Source organism: Lipophrys pholis, assembly GCF_963383615.2.
Source record: "Lipophrys pholis genome assembly, chromosome: 9".
NCBI lineage: Eukaryota > Metazoa > Chordata > Actinopteri > Blenniiformes > Blenniidae > Lipophrys > Lipophrys pholis.
Genome location: NC_137639.1, coordinates 1162090 through 1183422, shown reverse-complemented (window position 1 = coordinate 1183422; position 21333 = coordinate 1162090). Strand labels below are relative to the sequence as shown.

The following is a 21333-nucleotide window of genomic DNA, read 5'->3' as shown; positions in this document are numbered from 1 at the left end:
TCTAACTTGGTAGTTTTATTTTGACAGTCACCGTAATTACAATCCAACAATCCACCGTTATTACAGTGACTGTAAATATAAAACTGACTATTTTAACTAACTTGTTTTAAACTATTTGATGGTTTTTAGAATCTATCTTTTATATGCTCAGGCTGTCCGCAGGGTCTTAAAAAGTATTAAAAGTTGATCAATCAATTGTGTGAAACTTAAGGCCCTTAAAAGAATAAAAAAAAAAGTCTTAATCGCGATTCTATCAGGTATTAAATTTTATACGCTTTGACTCGGTTGCGTTCTCGGAGTGAGATCGCCGTGTACGGGAGCGACGTCATCACGTCACAGCGAAAACAGACGAGAAGAGATTTCTGATCCATGGTCCTGGTCTGATCCATGATCCTGGTCTGATCCATGATCCTGGTCTGCTTCATGATCCTGGTCTGCTTCATGGTGCTGAAATGATCCCCAGTGTTTCCCTGCTGCTGCTCTGCTCGCTGGCTGCAAACTGTGGACTGGATTTCCTGAAGGGAGGCGGGTCTCAATGAGACCAGGAGGAATGAGTCAGGAAATCCAGTCCACAGTTTGCAGCTAGCGAGCAGGCTAGGGAAGTAGCACTGTGCTATCCAACTTTTCATGGCAACATGTTGCTGTTTGGACGGATTTTAGTTTTAAAACACCACAAAGCAACACAGCAACGTGGATGTTAGCAAAGCAACTCAGCAACGTGGATGTTAGCAAAGCAACACAGCAACGTGGATGTTAGCAAAGCAACTCAGCAACGTGGATGTTAGCAAAGCAACACAGCAACGTGGATGTTAGCAAAGCAACACAGTAACGTGGATGTTAGCAAAGCAACACAGCAACGTGGATGTTAGCAAAGCGACACAGCAACGTAGCAATGTTTACAAACATTGGAGCAGGAAGGAAGTCTTTGTTGTTTTTGAGGCTCAAATCCAACTTCATGAATTCAAAGGGACTAAAGCAGCATGTTTTTTCTTTCATGTGTGACTGAGCGTGGCCTGGTTTCAATTAGTGGCTCCAGTTAGCCTCCTCTGACTAACTGCAGGGAGGCAGCGCCACACCACACAGCGCTACGCAGCTCTGCTCCATTAGCTGCTCCGTTAGCCACCTGCTAGCACACTGCTAACTCGGCTCCGTTAGCCACCTGCTAGCACACTGCTAACTCGGCTCCGTTAGCTGCCTGCTAGCACACTGCTAACTCTGCTCCATTAGCTGCTCCGTTAGCCGCCTGCTAGCACACTGCTAACTCCCCTCCATCAGCCGTCTGCTAGCACACTGCTAACTCCACTCCGTCAGCCGCCTGCTAGCACACTACTAACTCCGCTCCGTTAGCTGTTCCTTTAGCCACCTGCTAGCACCCTGTTAACTCCGCTCCATTAGCTGCTCTGTTAGCCACCTGCTAACACACTGCTAACTCCGCTCCATTAGCTGCTCCGTTAGCCACCTGCTAGCACACTGCTAACTCCGCTCCATTAGCTGCTCCGTTAGCCACCTGCTAGCACACTGCTGACTCCGCTCTGGAGCTTGCAGCTAATATCTTGGTTCCAGTATGCTGAAACGGCGGTGTGAGCGCATTGACCTGGGCAGTGTTCTATCTGTGTGCTCAGTGTTTGGCACAGCGATGTTGCTATCTGACAAGCGAGTTAGCATCAATATGAGCTAATGGCTATCATGCTGGTGATGCTACCTCGGTTCCACAAACAAAGGTGGCGTTGGCGAAGGTCTGCTCTCTACCCAGTGCCTGTTTTAGTTTTCACTGTTTCTGCCATTTCCGTGGAGACGGACATGGTTTTACAAACAGTGTCGTGTAAAGATGAAACTTTTCTGAAACTAAAATGCAGAAACAATGGTTTTTATTTGAAACATTAAAACGGCTGCATGAAGGACAATCGTTCTTCTAATTGTTCTTTACTTTTGGAGTACAGAATACTTCCTTAGAGGAGGGTGGGGTCTGATTACCATGTGAACCTTAAGATATGAACAATTGAAGCAGAAGGAACTGCTGTGCGCTGCGTCTGTTCATGGTGCAGGTCTGTTCCTCCAGCTGAATGAGTATAAAGTATTAAGGCTCAGTCTGTCCTCTGCGATACTCACACATGTGGGTATCACCATGAAGATCTGCTCTTTCTGGACTTGTGTTGCTCTCAGGAAGAATCGATCTCTGCTCTGGAGAAGTTCCCGACTCCGGCCTCCAGACTGGCTCTGACCGACATCCTAGAGCAGGAACAGTGTTTCTACAAAGTCCGCATGCAGGCCTGCTTCTGCTTAGCCAAGGTACAGACCCACTGAGACACTCATCTGAACTGCAGAACCAACTTCATGCTTCAGAGCCAGTTTTCCTGTGATGTTCCTCCAGTTCCTATCAATCCCCCTGAAGCTGCTTCACATGAACTCAGGCAAAGTTCACACACCATTAAAATCTCTCCTCCATCATCTCATTCTGTGCCTTCAGGAGGGAACTCTCTATTCTTTGCTATGCCCCCTAACCCCCCCCTCCCACCCCAGATACCCCAACACACTCTCACACACACCCTCCCCTCCCCCGACTTCTGTCGTCCAGGTTCCACCTGAACTAATATTTTCACAACAAGATAAACTGAGCCAAGGTTGAAATGCCAGCAATTCAACACACACGCAGACAAATATGGATGTACGTACACACACACACACACACACACACACACACACACACACACACCCTCACACCCTCTTCAGGTGTGGATGTCCTGTATTTTTCTAACCAGATGAAAACATCCTGTATGAATTTCGGTCTTGTGTTTCCACATAACATACATTCCTGTGATATCCTCCAACCTTCAAACCTCCCCTGCTGCTGCTGGTAGTGCTGACATTTACTCTGGAGTTTTGTTTTGTGGCTCAGAGTGAATTTTATTTGGTGGAAAGAAGTAAAAAAGTCATTAACAGCTGATTCTTCATGAACCTGCGCATCAATCTCATCACTTTATTCAGTTCCCATGAAAACAGGATCGTCTCTCTATGAGCCTGTGAAGTGTGAGCGCTCCTCTCAATCTGAAGTCAACCTCCCTAGTCTCCAGAAGCTGAACAGCTCCAGGACCTGGAGACCAGCAGCACCGCCCCCTCTCAGCCCAGACACAAGCTCTTTCAGCCCCTCCCCCCTGGCAGGAGGCTCCAGTCCAACAGGACCAGGACCTCACGCCACCAGAACAGCTTCTTTTCAGACTGATCAGACAGACTGATGAACAGTACTACCACCCCCACCACATAATATTAGTCACATTACTTTTTGAGTGCACATATTTAATGTTCTTTGTTTTGTGTTTTGTACCCTTGCACCAACAGAAATTCCTTGTACTGTGAAAATGTAAATTTTTATAGTCCCTGGCAATAAAAGCTTTCTGATTCTGATTCCTGTTGTCCTCGCAGATCGCTAACGCCATGGTGAGTACGTGGCAAGGACCACCAGCCATGAAGTCGCTCTTCACCAGGATGTTCTGCTGCAAGAGCTGCCCAAACATCGTCAAGACCAACAACTTCATCAACTTCCAGAGCTACTTCCTGCAGAAGGTACAGGAAGCTACCAAAACACACAGTCATCAAACTTCTGATATATATATGTGTTCACCTCTACCTACAGATAAAGCTAACACTAAGCATGTAGCTGCCAACTAAGCATGTAGCTACCAACTAACACTAAGCATGTAGCCACCAGCTAAACATGTAGCCACCAGCTAAACATGTAGCCACGAGCTAACACTAAGCATGTAGCTACCAGCTAAACATGGAGCCACCAGCTAAACATGTAGCCACGAGCTAACACTAAGCATGTAGCCACCAGCTAAACATGTAGCCACGAGCTAACACTAAGCATGTAGCTACCAGCTAAACATGGAGCCACCAGCTAAACATGTAGCCACGAGCTTACACTAAACATGTAGCCACCAGCTAACACTAAGCATGTAGCCACCATGTAGCCACCAGCTAAACATGTAGCCACGAGCTAACACTAAGCATGTAGCTACCAGCTAAACATGTAGCCACCGGCTAAACATGTAGCCACCAGCTAAACATGGAGCCACCAGCTAAACATGTAGCCACGAGCTAACACTAAGCATGTAGCTACCAGCTAAACATGTAGCCACCAGCTAAACATGTAGCCACCAGCTAAACATGTAGCCACGAGCTAACACTAAGCATGTAGCTACCAGCTAAACATGTAGCCACCAGCTAAACATGTAGCCACCGGCTAAACATGTAGCCACCGACACACTCAACATGTAGCCAACAGCTAGATGTGTTTTCTCAATAATCCCACCTCACGTTGACTTCCTGTTTTCATTCCTGGTGTCAGACGATGCCGGTTGCAATGGCATTACTCCGAGACGTGCAGAACCTCTGTCCCAAAGACGTCCTCAACTTCATCCTGGACCTCATCAAGTACAACGATAACAGGAAGAACAAAGTAAAGACCAGCTCGTGGTTAAATGTGTGTTTCATTTTGATACCGCTTTCCAAAACTGTGTATTTGTCTTCCAGTTTTCGGACAACTACTACCGAGCAGATCTGATAGGAGCACTGACCAACTCTCTGACGCCGGCTATCAGTATCAACAACGAGGTGCGCACGGTGGATAATCTGAATGCCGACGTGCGGCTCATTCTGGAGGAGATCACCCGCTTCCTCAACATGGAGAAGCTCCTGCCCAGCTTCAGGAACACAATCACAGTCAGGTACACCCAAACATCTCTCAATGAGTGTGCAACTTCAGATTAATATCAGATTACAGAGCATCTTCCTCCTCTAACATTCAAATTATAGAGCATCTTCCTCCTCTGACATCCAGATTATAGAGCATCTTCCTCCTCTGACATCCAGATTATAGGGCATCTTCTTTCTCTAACATCAGATTACAGAGCATCTGAATGAGGGTGTTAACAGCTCTACTACTGTGTAACAGCACAATAACAAAGCTTATGACCACAATCGAGAAAGATAACAGAAATGCAAACGTTATTTATTTATATTTATTACGAGCTGACTTTTTATTGTCAGCTAGTAACTTGTAACTTCTTTTAAAAGTAATTTGTGATTCTAAAGATTTAGAGTAACTTTTGCAACATTTGTGGGGTTACTTAAAAAAAACAGCTGGACAAGCCTTTTTCGAGGATTTGTACATAAATGTGAGTTATCAAGAGTATTTTAGAGAAAAACTAGAGCTACACTTAGTGGAGTGCAGACCTTCACCAACGTCACATTTGTTTGTGGACCCGCGTTAGCATTGCTAGCATGTTAGCTGTTAGCTCTTATCAATGGTAACTAGCCTGTCAGATAGCAACATCACTGTGAGAAACACAGAGCGGAGGCAAACAGATAAACCATTGCTCCACCCAATTCTCTCACACCAGTGTTTCTGGATACTTGTCGAACCGAGATATTAGCAACGGAGCGAAGTTAGCAGTGTGCTAGCAGGCGGCTAACAACAACTTCCTTGCTGCAGCCCTTACTGACTGGCCTTTTTGCAAACAGTTGGTAAAATACATACAAACCAATAAATATCTAAAAGAAATACACGCTGCCTGAAGCATAACCTTCACCACCTGTCGTTGGCGAAGGCAATTAAAGATCCTCATTGATCGTTCAGGTCTTTCCTCTGTTTGCGTGACACAAATGAAATATTCTGATTTGCACTTCTCACCTGCTGATGTTGCCAGCAGTCATGTAGAAGGTTTGTTGTTCTGGAACCATCTCACACAGCTGGAATAACATGTGTACCCCCCCTCCACCCCCTCCCCCCCACCCCACCACCACCACCACCACTACCAGCTGTCTGAGAGCGATTCGCCAGCTTCAGAAGAACGGTCACATCCCCAGCGACCCGTTGCTCTTCAAGTCTTACGCGGAGTACGGACACTTTGTGGACGTCCGCGTGGCGGCGCTGGACGCTCTGGTGGACTACACCCGAGGTCTTTAACACGCTCTGCACACACGTACCTAGCTTTAGCTTTAGCATTAGTTTCAGCATCAGGATGAAGGATGAGCCTTTGCAGGTTTTCTCTTGTAAATCAAAATGTTTGTGCTCTCATGCAGTGGAGTGCAGTTCAGTGGAGCTGCAGTGGCTCCTCGATATGGTCCAGAACGACCCAGCGCCGTATGTCAGGTCAGCTGACACACACACACAAACACACACAGATCTACACACACACACAAACACAGACACCTGCACACAGACACTCGGCACGTTGCTCATTAAAGAGGTAGTTTGAACTATTTTTAGTCAACACAACCAAAATCAGGATGTTACAGAGAAATGTTGCCTTGTAATATCATTTTCTGCCACAAGGTGGTCCAGTGAGTTGCTGTGTCCACTTGTAAATCAGCGTCAAACACAAGTTAGTTCAGGTTCCACATTCAGTTCAATTTTATCTTGAGTGATCCGGACCGGTAAACTAGAACCTTAATAACCTTTAAATTCAAACTTTAAAATATATTTCATTTGTTGTGTTGCAGAGTTTACGTGATGAAAATATCTATATGTTCACAAAACCAGATAATTACTGATGAAAATGACTCACCATCAATCAGATTGTAATGAAGCCTTGTGGTGTGAAATGTCCAGGAGCTTCTCCTGCTCCTGTTGCATTGTGGGACTTTTCCCAGCCCCCCCCTGACAGCATGGCTCTGAGGCTGTTTGATAGCAACCAGGGAGCTGCTTCATGGAGCATCAGGATATCTCAGCAAAATGAGTTGTTAGTTGAGCGAAGGTCTTGTAATGTTGGTGAGCCTTGTGTTTGCCACCCTGCTGTAAACGTCAGAACATCAGATCAGGAGTGACTCGCTCACTTTGTTCCTTCCATCACAGACGTTTTTCTCACTCAGTCTTTCAAGTGTTAGACGTGATTTCTGTCATTGGAAAGCTTTGTGCTGAATAACGATAAGAGGCATAGAAAAGAATCTGAATGAGAGACACTTTGAGGCTTTGCTGATTTGATTTATATCGTCCTGATGAGAAATCAGGAAAGACTTTTTTATCTTCTGGAACATCACCAAGCAGCTGGCTCAGCTTCGTCTCTCTCAGACCTCCAGGGTCACCTGAAATTCACTTCCGTCTGACTGGATTGATTCCAGTAACAATCAACAGCAGTGACCCGGCAATATTTCGTTGTCGTGTAAAGAGGGCCAAAATCTCACCATTAATTTCCTGCCTGTTGTTCCAGCTTTAATGACTTCATCCAACTTTCCATCTGCAAAGACGTTGAGGTCTTGATATATGCTGACGACACGGTCTTCTTCACTCTTGTGGCAGCTCAGCCGTCCAGGGCGATGAACAATAACAGAGTGGCTGAAAATGTCCTGCCTCACGCTAAACAGAGAAAAGCCTTACTATGTTTTTACAAACAAAACAAAATCAAGGTGTTCTACCAAATATTTATATGAATAGTTATTTGATTAAAAACGTTGATGAAGTCAATCAACCTAGGAGTGATCCAGGATCCGACATTTCATTTTAAGAATCAAGTCAAAAAGATATGTCGTATTCTAAAAGGGAACATCGCCAATTTCAAGCTCATCAGGAACTCTCGGTCATTGGAAGCAGCAAAATCATTATTAAATGCAATGATCATTGACATATTCTATACTCTATGTCATCATGGTCTCAAGCCAAACAGACCCTGTTAAACCCTCTCAGATCACTACATAATCAGGCCTTGGAAATACTCCATCAAAAACCCCGGAGGTACCACCATTGCAACATACTCGAAAAATAGAGAGTACTAAGCTTTGACAGCTTAATCAGGTACTCTGATATCCGCCTGGTACATAAAATCCTCAATGATGCTGCCCCACCCCCTCTGAAATGTCCAGCAACGCCCTCACCTAACAAGCAGAGCATTAAGGTCTGTATCCAGGGGGACCAGGGTGGTCCCGGGCAATATTCCCAAAAGAAAGTCTGCCTTCCCTCCATCGGCCTTTTCATATAAAGCCAAAGATGGAATGGGCTCCCAGACACTCTACAGAATAACGCAGAATATCACAGCTTCTCATGGGCAGTCAAAGACCGGCTTTTAGACCAGCAGTCCTGTTCACACTGATAGTACCAGACGGGTATCCGGCCATCAGATAGTACCCTCCTGGGAATCATCTGATGGCTACCAGATTACCAGATTGACAGTGTTATAATGCCACCTCGTCTACATACACTGTACCAATATGGTACAAATTAAATTCTGAGCTATATGGACTGGAAAAATAAAACAAAACTGTTGCACTTTAAATAACGCTGCTATAGACTGTAACTTCACGATATTGCACTTATATGTAACCTGCACTTTGTACTTGTATATTACACTGATATTTATAAATTACCTTTTATCGTGTAGTTTTAATCCTTTGATGTAATTTTAACCATGTATATTCTATGTACCTTGTAAGAAAGACAGATGGAACTTAGCTTTGTGCTAAATCTGGTACAGAAATCTTTTTAATGTAACTGCTCATTGTCCAGTCCCCGTCCAGCTCAGTAGGTAGAGCATGAGACTCTCAGTCTCAAGGTAGAGGGTTCATGTCCCCCGTCCAGCTCAGTAGGTAGAGCATGAGACTCTCAGTCTCAAGGTAGAGGGTTCATGTCCCCCGTCCAGCTCAGTAGGTAGAGCATGAGACTCTCAGTCTCTAGGTAGAGGGTTCATGTCCCCCGTCCAGCTCAGTAGGTAGAGCATGAGACTCTCAGTCTCAAGGTAGAGGGTTCATGTCCCCCGTCCAGCTCAGCTGGTAGAGCATGAGACGCTCAGTCTCAAGGTAGAGGGTTCATGTCCCCCGTCCAGCTCAGCTGGTAGAGCGTGAGACTCTCAGTCTCAAGGTAGAGGGTTCATGTCCCCCGTCCAGCTCAGCTGGTAGAGCGTGAGACTCTCAGTCTTAAGGTAGAGGGTTCATGTCCCCCGTCCAGCTCAGCAGGTAGAGCGTGAGACTCTCAGTCTCAAGGTAGAGGGTTCATGTCCCCCGTCCAGCTCAGTAGGTAGAGCATGAGACTCTCAGTCTCTAGGTAGAGGGTTCATGTCTCACGACGGGCGCCACCTTCCTGTGGGCTCTCCACCTTCCTGTGGGCTCTCCACCTTCCTGTGGGCTCTCCACCTGCAGGAAGGTTCTTAATGGGTCAATGTGATCTGGGTGATGGTGCTGAGACCATCACCCCCCCGGGAGACGATGGATGCTTATTGTCTTTTAAATAAACTATATAATAATATGAATACATATTAATGATAAATTAAACAGCTGAGAAACGCAAGCAAGATATTCAAGATCCCAAAACACTGCAGATCTTTATCTGTGTGTGTGTGTGTGTGTGTGTGTGTGTGTGTGTGTGTGTGTGTGTGTGTGTGTGTGTGTGTGTGTGTGTGTGTGTGTGTGTGTGTGTGTGTGTGTGTGTGTGTGTGTGTGTGTGTGTGTGTGTGTGTGTGTGTGTGTGTGTGTGTGTGTGTGTGTCAGACATCGGATCCTGGGCCTGCTGTGTAAGAATCCTCCGTTCACCAAGACAACAGACTCTGCTCTGTGCAACGAGGCTCTGGTAGATCAGCTCTGGAAGCTCATGAACTCTGGTGAGACACACAATAACACCCCTACACACACTGAAATACACATACAAACACACACTGAGTGAAGAATGAAGGCTGCAATGTGATTGAGAGATGAAAGTTGGTGTCTGATTTATGGAGAATATGTGAAGAAAGAAACACACACACACACACACACACACACACACACACACACACACACACACACACACACACTGCTAACAAAGGACAGAAAATCTCTACAAAATGTGAAACTTAAATAGAACTGGTCAGATTGTACTCGATTCCTTATTCAGTACTTTCTCGAATCATTGTTAACCTCCTTCAGGATCTTAATCAGAGGATTAGCAGAGATTATTTTTGATGGATTATTCCTTTTGATTTGAAATCTGTTCATTGTATTGTGTGTATGTTTTTGCACTAAAGTTTCCCTCTGAGATTCCAATTCATCTTCATGATGCTTTGAACCAAATCAGTAATAAAGACAGATTTAACCAGAATGAGGAGTCGTGTTTCCCTGAAATTCACGTTACTCCTGCTGCCACGGGGTTAAACAAAGTGTGTTATCAATCAGAGTGACTTCATGTGTCTGAGGACACGTCACAACATCTGTGCAGCATCACTTTCTGTTTTCAGATGTTTGGGTTCCACAATTAAAGCGTCTGAATCTGTATACGATCCAAAGCAGGACTGTCAGACACGTTTTGGTCGAGAGGCCACATTCAGCCCCGCTTCATCGTAGCCTCGGTGCCACTGCACAAAATGTGATGGTAAGGTAAGGTAAGGCCCCCAGACCCACCTCTGTAGCAGGTCCCACCATAGAGAGTATGGCAAAATGTAGGCGGTTTGTGATCAACGCAGGTATGTGATGTCATTACACAACAGTAGTCGTGGGAGCACAGTAGAAGTTGCAGCCGTGAGCCTCTGTTCTCTGTGACACAACTCGGAAAACGTTCTGATTGTGAACAATGAGAAAGTTCTGGACGCAGCAGCGTCCAGCTCATGCTGAAACTCCTCCTCTCCTGTTACTGAGAGGAGTGTCTGCACCTTGTCGGAACACCAGGGGGCAGTGGAGCGCCGACGTTTCAATAAACCCAGTTGACAACAACCAGTGAGTGGAAAGCGGCGTATGAGAACAACAACGGAGGTGTAATCGCTATCGTCCAATCCTACAACCTTGACGGATTATAAAATAACTCGCCGGGAACCCAGCTGTCTGAAGGAGATGACGTCCAACTCCATGAATTGTACACAAATCTTCTTTATTTTACTCACACAGTTGAGTCTGAACCAAGTGCCCTTTCCAACAATCCATAAAACAGCGAACATAAACTTCACGCCGTTAGTCTCTGTGTTGTGGAGCTGCAGTACTTTGCCAATTGTGTTGTGGTCAGAAACCATTCGCCTCCCTCCGTCACGCAACACCTGAGGTTCCTACCAATATAGGTTCCGTTCAGTGCAATTATCCCCCCCTTGTGGACCAATCGTGTACTACACCCACACATATACAGAAAGTAATGGCCATTACAGGAGGAATTATGCGGCTGATGAGATATTTGAATGTTGCTGCTTGTCCAGAGTGCGGATGACTGCATTGTAGCTCCTCCTTATGAAACCATTCCGTAGTGTTAGCTACCTCAACGGAGGGGTGACGACAATTCATAACCTTTGGTTCTGCTTGTTTCTGTACCGTCCACAACGTTTCTAGTCGGACGCAGGAAAACCCGTCCCACTCTGGCACATACGGCGTGGTGCGACCGAGACACTTGAGTGGAGTGGACCGGTAAACTAGAGCCATAATAACCTTTTAGTTTAAACTTTAAAGTTTTTCTCTGACGTGTTGCTGAGTATACGGAATGAAAATGTTTTGATTTTACACAAAACCAAACAGTTACTACAGAAAATGGTGACAGTCTGGCTTTGGCCCACGGGCCTGATGTTTGACACCCCTGATCCACTGCCTGCTAGATGCTTCACATTCTGAGAGGGCTTCAGAAGTCCCTGCCTTCACGTTGTCCTGTGGGATGCAGCAGGGCTCTGTGTTTGGGCTTTGTGCTCACTGAGCTGACCAACAGTCCTGGAAAGACTTTAATTCTCCACTGGAGTCAAAGCGATGGAGCGGATCACGTCATGGTGGTGCTGCTGCTGCGTGGCCTCACTCACTGCAGAGGAAATCTGATGTCATCTGATGGTCATTGTTATAGTTTATCATTTTAATCTTCAAATGAATAAGATGAAGAATTTCCCTCTTCCTCACATGAACACTCACTCTCAGATTTGGATTGAAGTTTAAAGCAAACGACTTGGCTGTGCCTTGAATGGTTGTGTTTTATGGCTGCTGATGCAGCGTGTGCGTGTCTCAGTCCGTCAGCTGGTTTCCAGACGTCGCTGCTGTGATCCACACCAAAGAATCGACCCTCAGCAGCTTGATTAAAGCTTCTCTGCTCACTTTCCTCCATCTTTCAAAGTCATCTCATTAGAAAGGTCTGGAAGGCACACTGTAATGTCACTGACTGTCCCAAAAACATTTCACACCACAAAAAAGGGTAGACCAAATATAAGATATAAACATTACATTTACAAGAAAATCACTTAAAACTAGTGAAGTTATCTGTCCATGCAGCAAGTAAATTTTACTTGATGAGAAATCTTGAAATAAGATGTTTAATTTAGATTTAAGATTATACTGTAAAATAAAGGACTAAAAATAACTTGATAACTTTAAAAACAAGCCAAATTATCTATTATATCTTAAAATAACAATTAAAATCTCGGAAAATGCCAAATGATTTGCGTTGCAGTAATGGTTTTTTCTCTGTTTGGCTCAGAAATGTGTGTTTTTCCCTAAAAGTCAGAGCATTTTCACAAAGTTCCACCCTGAGAACCATTTTCCAAAAGTTGCGTTTTCAGTGGCTCCACGAATTGTTATGTAAATGGCCCACCACAACGCAACCAACGTGTTTCGTTTTTACTGGAAATCGTTGTCATGGAAACGTGGCCTGAGTCGCTCGCTAGAAAAATGAATGTGACACAAACAAAGGAGGAAATGAAGCGTTTCTTTGTGACCAGTCGTCTGTGTGAAGTGAAGAAATGCTCTGTCTTCACATGTAAACTGATAATGGGGATGGAAGATGTCAGTCGATACCGTTCAACAGGACAGAAGTTTGATTTTGAGGGGGAGAGAGCGTGGCTCTGTTCACGGCGGTGGTTGTGTGGGCCTCTGGAAATGGCTTCCTGTTCGAGTGGAAGGGTAGAAGTTTTTGAAAATGCACCGCTGCTCCTCCACATTGAGAGGATCCAGTTGAAGAAGTTCATCTGCTCAGGACGCCCCCTGGTGGCCTCCCATTAGAGGGTTACCCCTCGTCTCCACTTCCATGGAAAACACAACTTCTCTGGAGGATTCCTAGTCGCATCGGATCTTGGCAGTTTGCTGATTGGACAATGTCCGAATTGCCCAACTTTAATCACCAACCACATGACTCTTCGTCCACGCTGTTTGGAGATGAATGTCGATGTCAAAGTAAAACTGGAGGATTCAGAAGAAACGCTGATCTCAGACATTGAAGTACCTGATCAGACTCTGAAAGAGAGGAAAGTTTCTCGAAGCTGGATCAGTCAACTAACAAAGTCATCTTCAATATTGGGAGGTAAAGCTGAAGTCACTAATATCACAGTGCAAAGCATTATGGGACTGTGGGATGATATTCTTGTGCATCAGTCCGATTGCTTTATGCTTCATTTAACGTCACAATCTGATGTCTGAATCAGAAAGAATTTCATCACTGACCAAAAGTGACCTGGCCAGATGTTGTGGACAATTGATAGAAATCACAAATGTTATCATTTTGCTGGTGGCACTTGAATTACTGTAAAGAACCAACACAGCTTCTCCTCCTCCTCCTGTTTCCCCAGAAACTGGGATTGAAACAGGTGAAGCAGTTTCAACATCCAATGCAGCATCGATGTGATCAAATGAGCTCCGTTATTCTTTCATTCTCAACGCTGCTGCCGTTCATGAACTTTGAAAGCTTGGGTTCCACTTCTGGGCGCCTCAGCACACCCTCCAGCCTGAGCCCCCCATTGAGTGCTCAGGTTTCATCATTTGGTTGTGGACTGGGGGGGTCCAGTGTGTCTGCGCTCACCAGCGAGGCCATTATAGGCTCTATTCTGCCAAAGCAAACACCCGCCATCCCACAAACCAAGTACATGCTCGCAGACCTCCGATTACAACATCTCATTCAGCTTATTGACTCGAAACGGTGAAAAAAGGAGGAAAATATTGATGATGTTATTTCCAGTGAGGCTCTGTTGGTCAGGGCGGCGTGGGAGGCTGCAGCTCACTGCTGCCAGGCCAAATCCCAGAGTGGCCACTGTGGTCACCTTAAATACTACCTTCCCCACTCCGGTATCCCATAACCCCCCGTGTGGGACTCGCACGCCGGCTGAAGGTCAGTCCTTCCTGCTGCTGGCAGCCATTTATCGAAAGCCACAGTCTGTTAGGAGAGGCGCCGGCGTTTAATTCATCCCGACTCCAGCCACTCAAATGACATGTGTAACGACGCGTTGAGCTCTGAGTCTGTGGACAGCCGCTTCAGACGTGTTTACTTGATGCACTATTGTCTCTGAAGGAAGGTCAAATAAACCTGCTGGTTCTAGTGTTTGTGTTCAGAGAGGTGAAAGATTTTAATAAACTCAGCAATACAAACTCAAGTGTTTAAATCTTTGTAATAAACAAGTGAATTCTAATAAATGCTGTTTGTTCAGAACATTCTGAACTGCTGATGGCACCATTTCATCACATTTGATCTAAATTTGATAGGAAAACTTCTGTCCATCTTTGTTTTTTAAACTTTTTCATTTACTGCTAAATTTGCTATTCATGTTTCTGGTGACTACCTTCTGTCTCAACTAAATTAAAAACGTCTTGTAAAAACGGAAAACAATGTCATTAAACAATGCAACAGGAGCAGGAGAAGCTCCTGGACATTTTGCACCACAAGGTTTCTTTACAATTGGCTTTATTTGCTCCACAATAAAGAAAAGTTTACAGTTAAAGGTCATCATGGCACGATTTCACTGGTCTAACCCACTCAAGATGAAACTTGAGTGGTTGTGGGCCCTTGGCAGCCTTTCTTTAAACATACCTAAAGGACGCTGAACTAGTCTGAAGGACGCTGAACTAGTCTGAAGGAGGCTGAACTAGTCTGAAGGAGGCTGAACTAGTCTGAAGGACGCTGAACTAGTCTGAAGGACGCTGAACTAGTCTGAAGGAGGCTGAACTAGTCTGAAGGACGCTGAACTAGTCTGAAGGACGCTGAACTAGTCTGAAGGAGGCTGAACTAGTCTGAAGGACGCTGAACTAGTCTGAAGGAGGCTGAACTAGTCTGAAGGACGCTGAACTAGTCTGAAGGAGGCTGAACTAGTCTGAAGGAGGCTGAACTAGTCTGAAGGACGCTGAACTAGTCTGAAGGAGGCTGAACTAGTCTGAAGGAGGCTGAACTAGTCTAAACGTGGCTGAACTAGTCTGAAGGAGGCTGAACTAGTCTGAAGGACGCTGAACTAGTCTGAAGGACGCTGAACTAGTCTGAAGGAGGCTGAACTAGTCTGAAGGACGCTGAACTAGTCTGAAGGAGGCTGAACTAGTCTGAAGGACGCTGAACTAGTCTGAAGGAGGCTGAACTAGTCTGAAGGAGGCTGAACTAGTCTGAAGGACGCTGAACTAGTCTGAAGGAGGCTGAACTAGTCTGAAGGAGGCTGAACTAGTCTAAACGTGGCTGAACTAGTCTGAAGGAGGCTGAACTAGTCTAAACGTGGCTGAACTAGTCTGAAGGAGGCTAAACTAGTCTAAACGTGGCTGAACTAGTCTGAAGGAGGCTGAACTAGTCTAAACATGGCTGAACTAGTCTGAAGGAGGCTGAACTAGTCTGAAGGAGGCTGAACTAGTCTAAACGTGGCTGAACTAGTCTGAAGGAGGCTGAACTAGTCTAAACGTGGCTGAACTAGTCTGAAGGACGCTGAACTAGTCTGAAGGAGGCTGAACTAGTCTGAAGGAGGCTGAACTAGTCTAAACGTGGCTGAACTAGTCTGAAGGAGGCTGAACTAGTCTAAACGTGGCTGAACTAGTCTGAAGGAGGCTGAACTAGTCTGAAGGACGCTGAACTAGTCTGAAGGAGGCTGAACTAGTCTGAAGGACGCTGAACTAGTCTGAAGGACGCTGAACTAGTCTGAAGGAGGCGGAACTAGTCTGAAGGAGGCTGAACTAGTCTGAAGGAGGCTGAACTAGTCTAAACGTGGCTGAACTAGTCTGAAGGAGGCTGAACTAGTCTGAAGGAGGCTGAACTAGTCTAAACGTGGCTGAACTAGTCTAAAGGAGGCTGAACTAGTCTAAAGGAGGCTGAACTAGTCTAAACGTGGCTGAACTAGTCTGAAGGAGGCTGAACTAGTCTAAAGGAGGCTGAACTAGTCTAAACGTGGCGGCAGCAAGCATTTCATTCCCACCTCTTCAGGACCAAACGTGTTTTTGAAAATGATGTCAGCTAATTTAATGAAAAAGGCTCTTTTTGTCATGTTTTTGGTTTTTATTCACCTTCAACTAAACCCTGTAAGGGTACATATGAAATTAATCATTTAAAATGTGAAATTTACCTGTAATTGTAAGCCAGAATAATAACTGCCAGTGCTATCTCCAGTGCTAATTTCCCCAAGTCTGACTGATAATGTTACTTTTGTCCCTGAACACTATTCAGTTCTCCGTTTCCACGACAACGTTTCACGTGACAACACCTAATCCGTTAAAAAAAGGAGTGTGTTTCCACTGCAGCAGCGGACACAGAGACAACGATGTAGTTAGTCTGCCGGGCCACTGGAGGGCGCTGTTGTTTGATTTTGTAATGAAACTACACAGACGTGTGCAGAGAACAAAACACTATAAAGGTGAAGAAAATGGAGAGAACCTGACATCCTAGTGGACTGATGAGGAACCGGATGCTTTCAGAAAAAACTAGAACTCGACCACGAGTCAAACCACTCCAGGTCGGCCATGTTTGTTTACAAGCGCAGGAACAGAAGGAACTACTTTCAGCAGGGGGGGAGGGAGGAGAGAATCGCAGCCTCTGCAGGGGGGGAATCACCCAACAATCTTTCCACCTTGAGAGCCGGTATTAGAACTTGATGGATACAGTGGATCTGAACACGGGAGTCGGGTAAACAGACTCCCCAAAAGTAAAGAACGTTTTTCAGATACACTCGTATTTGTTTTCCTGTAAACGAGGCCTCACTGATCTTCTGTTTAACGCCCCACCGTCTCTTCTCTCAGGAACCTCCCACGACTGGCGGCTGCGCTGCGACGCCGTCAACCTCTACTACTCTCTGTTCGGCCTGACTCGGCCCTCCTGCCTGCCTCTGCCGGAGCTGGGCCTGGTGCTCAACCTCAAAGAGAAGAAAGCCGTCCTCAACCCCACCATCAAGCCCGAGCCGGGGGTCGGTGCCATCATGGACACGCCCGCCAGCATCGGCATCCACGGCGTGGGCATGTGCTACACAACTGTAAGTGGAGCGGAGCAGCCGCAGGTGGAAGGTCACTGGGTGTCAGGATGACCAGGAGCAGAAGTTATTTCTATCACGTCATTTTACTGAACTGTTATGTGGAAAGTGGTATGTTATTTAAATATGGTAAAGATATCTGGATCGTATGGAGGAGTATTAGGGCCACAGAAGAAGAAAAGAATTCTGAGGGAAGAAGAAGAAATTCTCATCCACTTTGAGACAAAAGTCAAAATTCAGCATTTCTTGACTCCATGAGGATTTTTCTTTCCTCAGTGGCTCTCCTACTCTTCCGTAGGATCGTGTGAGAGCTCACTAGTCTTTGTAGTATATTGAGTCACAGTTAAAGCAAAAAGAGGAGACATTTTGATCCAGAGCACTGATTGGTCGAGGTTTTTGGCTGAGCGTCCTGGCAGTAAGTAACACTAATATTGAACAAAAGCAGATGAAATGTCAGTGGTTTCCCTCAGTCGACCCACACTGTCTCCAACCGCTGGACCATCAGGCACACGGTGTCACTATGGATCGCTCCGATCTATGGGGTTGTAAAGCCACTTGTGACGCAGGCCATGAGCTGATGGTGGTCTTTATTTTCATAAACTTTGATTTAATTGTGCTACAATAAAAAATAAGATAAAATACTGTATTGTCTTACATGAGGTCCACGTTCTTGTGGGTAAAGCAGCGTTGTGCCTGTGGTGTTCTTACTGCCTGACCCCCAATGATCGGAAACACACACTTTCTAAGTCCTTTGGCTCATAAATCCACTTTTAACTCAACTAGTTGTTTAATGATGATAAACATTTTATTTAGCGCTTTTCTTGACACTCAAAGACGCTTTCCGTTCTTCATCCCTCCATACTGGATGGTGGTGAACTACGTCTGTAGCCACAGCTGCTCTGGAGCAGACTGACGGAGGAGAGGCTGCTAATCTGTACCATTCACCATCCACCAACCACTCACTCTCTCACTACATTCACCTTCTGACCACCACCAACCACTCACTCTCTCACTACATTCACCTTCTGACCACCACCAACCACTCACTCTCTCACTACATTCACCCTCTGACCACCACCAACCACTCACTCTCTCACTACATTCACCTTCTGACCACCACCAACCACTCACTCTCTCACTACATTCACCCTCTGACCACCACCAACCACTCACTCTCTCACTATATTCACCCTCTGACCACCACCAACCACTCACTCTCTCACTACATTCACCCTCTGACCACCACCAACCACTCACTCTCTCACTACATTCACCCTCTGACCACCACCAACCACTCTCTCTCTCACTACATTCACCCTCTGACCACCACCAACCACTCACTCTCTCACTACATTCACCCTCTGACCACCACCAACCACTCACTCTCTCACTACATTCACCCTCTGACCACCACCAACCACTCACTCTCTCACTACATTCACCCTCTGACCACCACCAACCACTCACTCTCTCAGGCAGTGGTTTTTGTTCGTTGTTCGGTTGGTTGGTTAGTTGGTTAGTTGATTGGTTAGTTGACAGGGGGGACAAAAGAGATAAGAATGAGCAGGCCTATGGGACAAGGAAAAAGTGAATTTCCTGTTGGTCATCAGGTTTACTGTCCACTGCAGACGTCCTATTGGTCATCAGGTTTACTGTCCACTGCAGACGTCCTGTTGGTCATCAGGTTTACTGTCCACTGCAGACTTCCTATTGGTCATCAGGTTTACTGTCCACTGCAGACGTCCTATTGGTCATCAGGTTTACTGTCCACTGCAGACGTCCTATTGGTCATCAGGTTTACTGTCCACTGCAGACGTCCTGTTGGTCATCAGGTTTACTGTCCACTGCAGACGTCCTATTGGTCATCAGGTTTACTGTCCACTGCAGCGGCTGCACGTGTCACTGCTGGCTCATGTTGCTTCGCTTGTGTCTCAGGTGGATGAGGAACCAGACCCTATTTCTCTGGGGGTGTGTGGGGTGGGCCAGCCCCCGCAGGGCCTGAAGAGGAAGGCCGAGACCCCGCTGGGATCCCCTCCAGAGCCGGGACAGATCCTGCAGCAGCAGGATGACGACGGAAGAGGAGGTCGCTACAAGATCAGGGTAGGACTGGGCTCCAGGACTCTGAGGGGATCTCACCCTTCAGATCCTCTCATTTGATGTGGAGATAAAGCAGAACCATTTTAGTTCCCAGATTAAACTGTCACCATGCTGCTTTGTGATTGGTCGATTTGAGCTGCGTTTTAACGTGTTCTGTGGCTCCAGGTGAATTTTAGTTGGTAGAAAGTGACGTCAACCTGACGGCTGAAGAACACTTTGGAGGAAGAAGTTTGCCTTTAGGAAGCTTCTGGAATAAAAAGGGAGAAATCCATTAATGTGATCATTCTTCTCCAGAGGAAAATATGTGAAACCTTTCAATGCTGTCATGGTTCCTCATCTCTTCCTCTCTGTGGTTCCGTTCTTTGTTCGGCTGCAGTTCAACACCATGGAAGATGAAGACATCGACATGGAGACTGTCCATGACAGCCAGGCCTTCATCCACCATCACCTCAACCTGCTGGAGAGACCCTCCACCCCAGGTACGCACCTCCACCGGGCAGTGAAAGGGAAGGTGTGGGGTTTCTTCCTGTCTGCAGCTGATTGGTCCTCGTCTCCGTCTCCAGGTAAAGAGCCTCCGTCGGTGGAGCAGCCGCTGCTGTCCATGCCCGCCACGCCCGTCCCCTCCTTCTCCAAAGAGCCGGGCTCCGTGTCGACCAAGCACTCTGGCGAGCACGGCCACCATCACCACCACCACCACCACGAGCACAAGAAGAAGAAGAAGAAGCACAAGCACAAACACAAGCACAAGCACAAGCACGACGGCAAGGACCGCGACAAGGAGCGCGAGCGCGACAACTCGCACACCTACAGCAACAGTCCGGCCAGCGGCAGGTCACTGCGCTCGCCATCGCTGTCTGACTGAGGGCGGGGGGAGGGGCTACCCCATGACCAGGAACATCCCCCATCACCAGGGACTCCCTCCACCAACAGGAACATCCTCCGTCACCAGGGACTCCCTCCACCAACAGGAACATCCTCCGTCACCAGGGACTCCCTCCACCAACAGGAACATCCTCTGTCACCAGGGACATCCTCCACCACCCAGACACCCTCCCCCGGTGTGTTGGTTTGTGTGTCGGACTCGTCGTCCTCTTTGTTGGCCGCTCTCTGGTTTAATAAACCAGCGTTTGTCTCATGGTGCTTGACTGGACTGGACTGGACTGGACTGGACTGGACTGGACTGGACTGGACTCGACTGGACTCGACTCGACTCGACTCGACTCGACTCGACTCGACTCGACTCGACTCGACTCGACTCGACCCGACCCGACCCGACCCGACCCGACCCGACCCGACCCGACCCGACCCGACCCGACCCGACTCCAGTCTCTGATTAGATGGTTTCAAACAAAGAAGAACAGATAGTGGCGGAGGACGGCTCTGCCTGTGGAATCCTGCTCCTTTAGTCCTGTAACATAATAAACGTTTGGCTGTAGTTTGAATTCTTTCTGTACTCAGATTACTTTTTTTAATGTGTTGTTACTCTGTAAATTCACTGAATGGAAGCAGAGCAGAAAAGCTCCTTCACTTCGATCAGTTGGAAGGCCGAACATGAAGAGGCTGAGGTTTTCTACTTTTTAAGACAGTTTGAAATAAATAAAAGTTTTAAACTGCTGCATCATGTCTGTTTATTTATTTGAGGCTTTTTGTAGCAACTTTCTGAAGACTGGGATCGATCAATCAATCAGTCAGTCAATCAATCAATCAATCAATCAATCAGTCAATCAATCAATCAATCAATCAATCAGTCAATCAATCAATCAATCAATCAGTCAATCAATCAATCAATCAGTCAATCAATCAATCAATCAATCAATCAGTCAATCAATCAATCAATCTGGATTCTGGTGAGTTTGCATGTTTTTTTTATTGCTTGTTGGAGTTTTCTACAGGTTTTCTTGTTTTTTCCAACAGTCCAGTATGAAGTTCATTGTGCTGATATTTAAGATCCTGACACTGTGAGCGCTCGTTCAGACTGAGGCTGTCCTGTTCTCTGCTGCATGAGCATCACTCTTTCCTTTTTCTTTTCTTTTTATTGAACTTTATAACAAACAACTGGCATACAATGGAATTTTGGGTTTTGTTCCAAAAGTATTAAGGGAATCAAAACTTATATTTAACCAAAATGTCACTT

General features: G+C 46.2%; 1 protein-coding gene across 1 annotated transcript in view; it reads left to right on the top strand.

Annotated features, from left to right (window-relative positions):
- The window catches only part of taf2 (TAF2 RNA polymerase II, TATA box binding protein (TBP)-associated factor), a 45314-nt gene extending 24495 nt beyond the window's left edge, over positions 1 to 20819 (top strand). The window contains exons 17-27 of the mRNA XM_080472432.1: positions 2164 to 2289; positions 3421 to 3561; positions 4346 to 4456; positions 4531 to 4724; positions 5818 to 5957; positions 6082 to 6151; positions 9475 to 9584; positions 16876 to 17105; positions 19038 to 19202; positions 19576 to 19678; positions 19763 to 20819. Of these exons, the coding sequence (XP_080328558.1) occupies positions 2164 to 2289; positions 3421 to 3561; positions 4346 to 4456; positions 4531 to 4724; positions 5818 to 5957; positions 6082 to 6151; positions 9475 to 9584; positions 16876 to 17105; positions 19038 to 19202; positions 19576 to 19678; positions 19763 to 20061 (1689 nt within the window). The 3' untranslated portion in view covers positions 20062 to 20819. The remainder of the gene's footprint in view (positions 1 to 2163; positions 2290 to 3420; positions 3562 to 4345; positions 4457 to 4530; positions 4725 to 5817; positions 5958 to 6081; positions 6152 to 9474; positions 9585 to 16875; positions 17106 to 19037; positions 19203 to 19575; positions 19679 to 19762) is intronic.
- Positions 20820 to 21333: the final 514 nt, after the last annotated feature.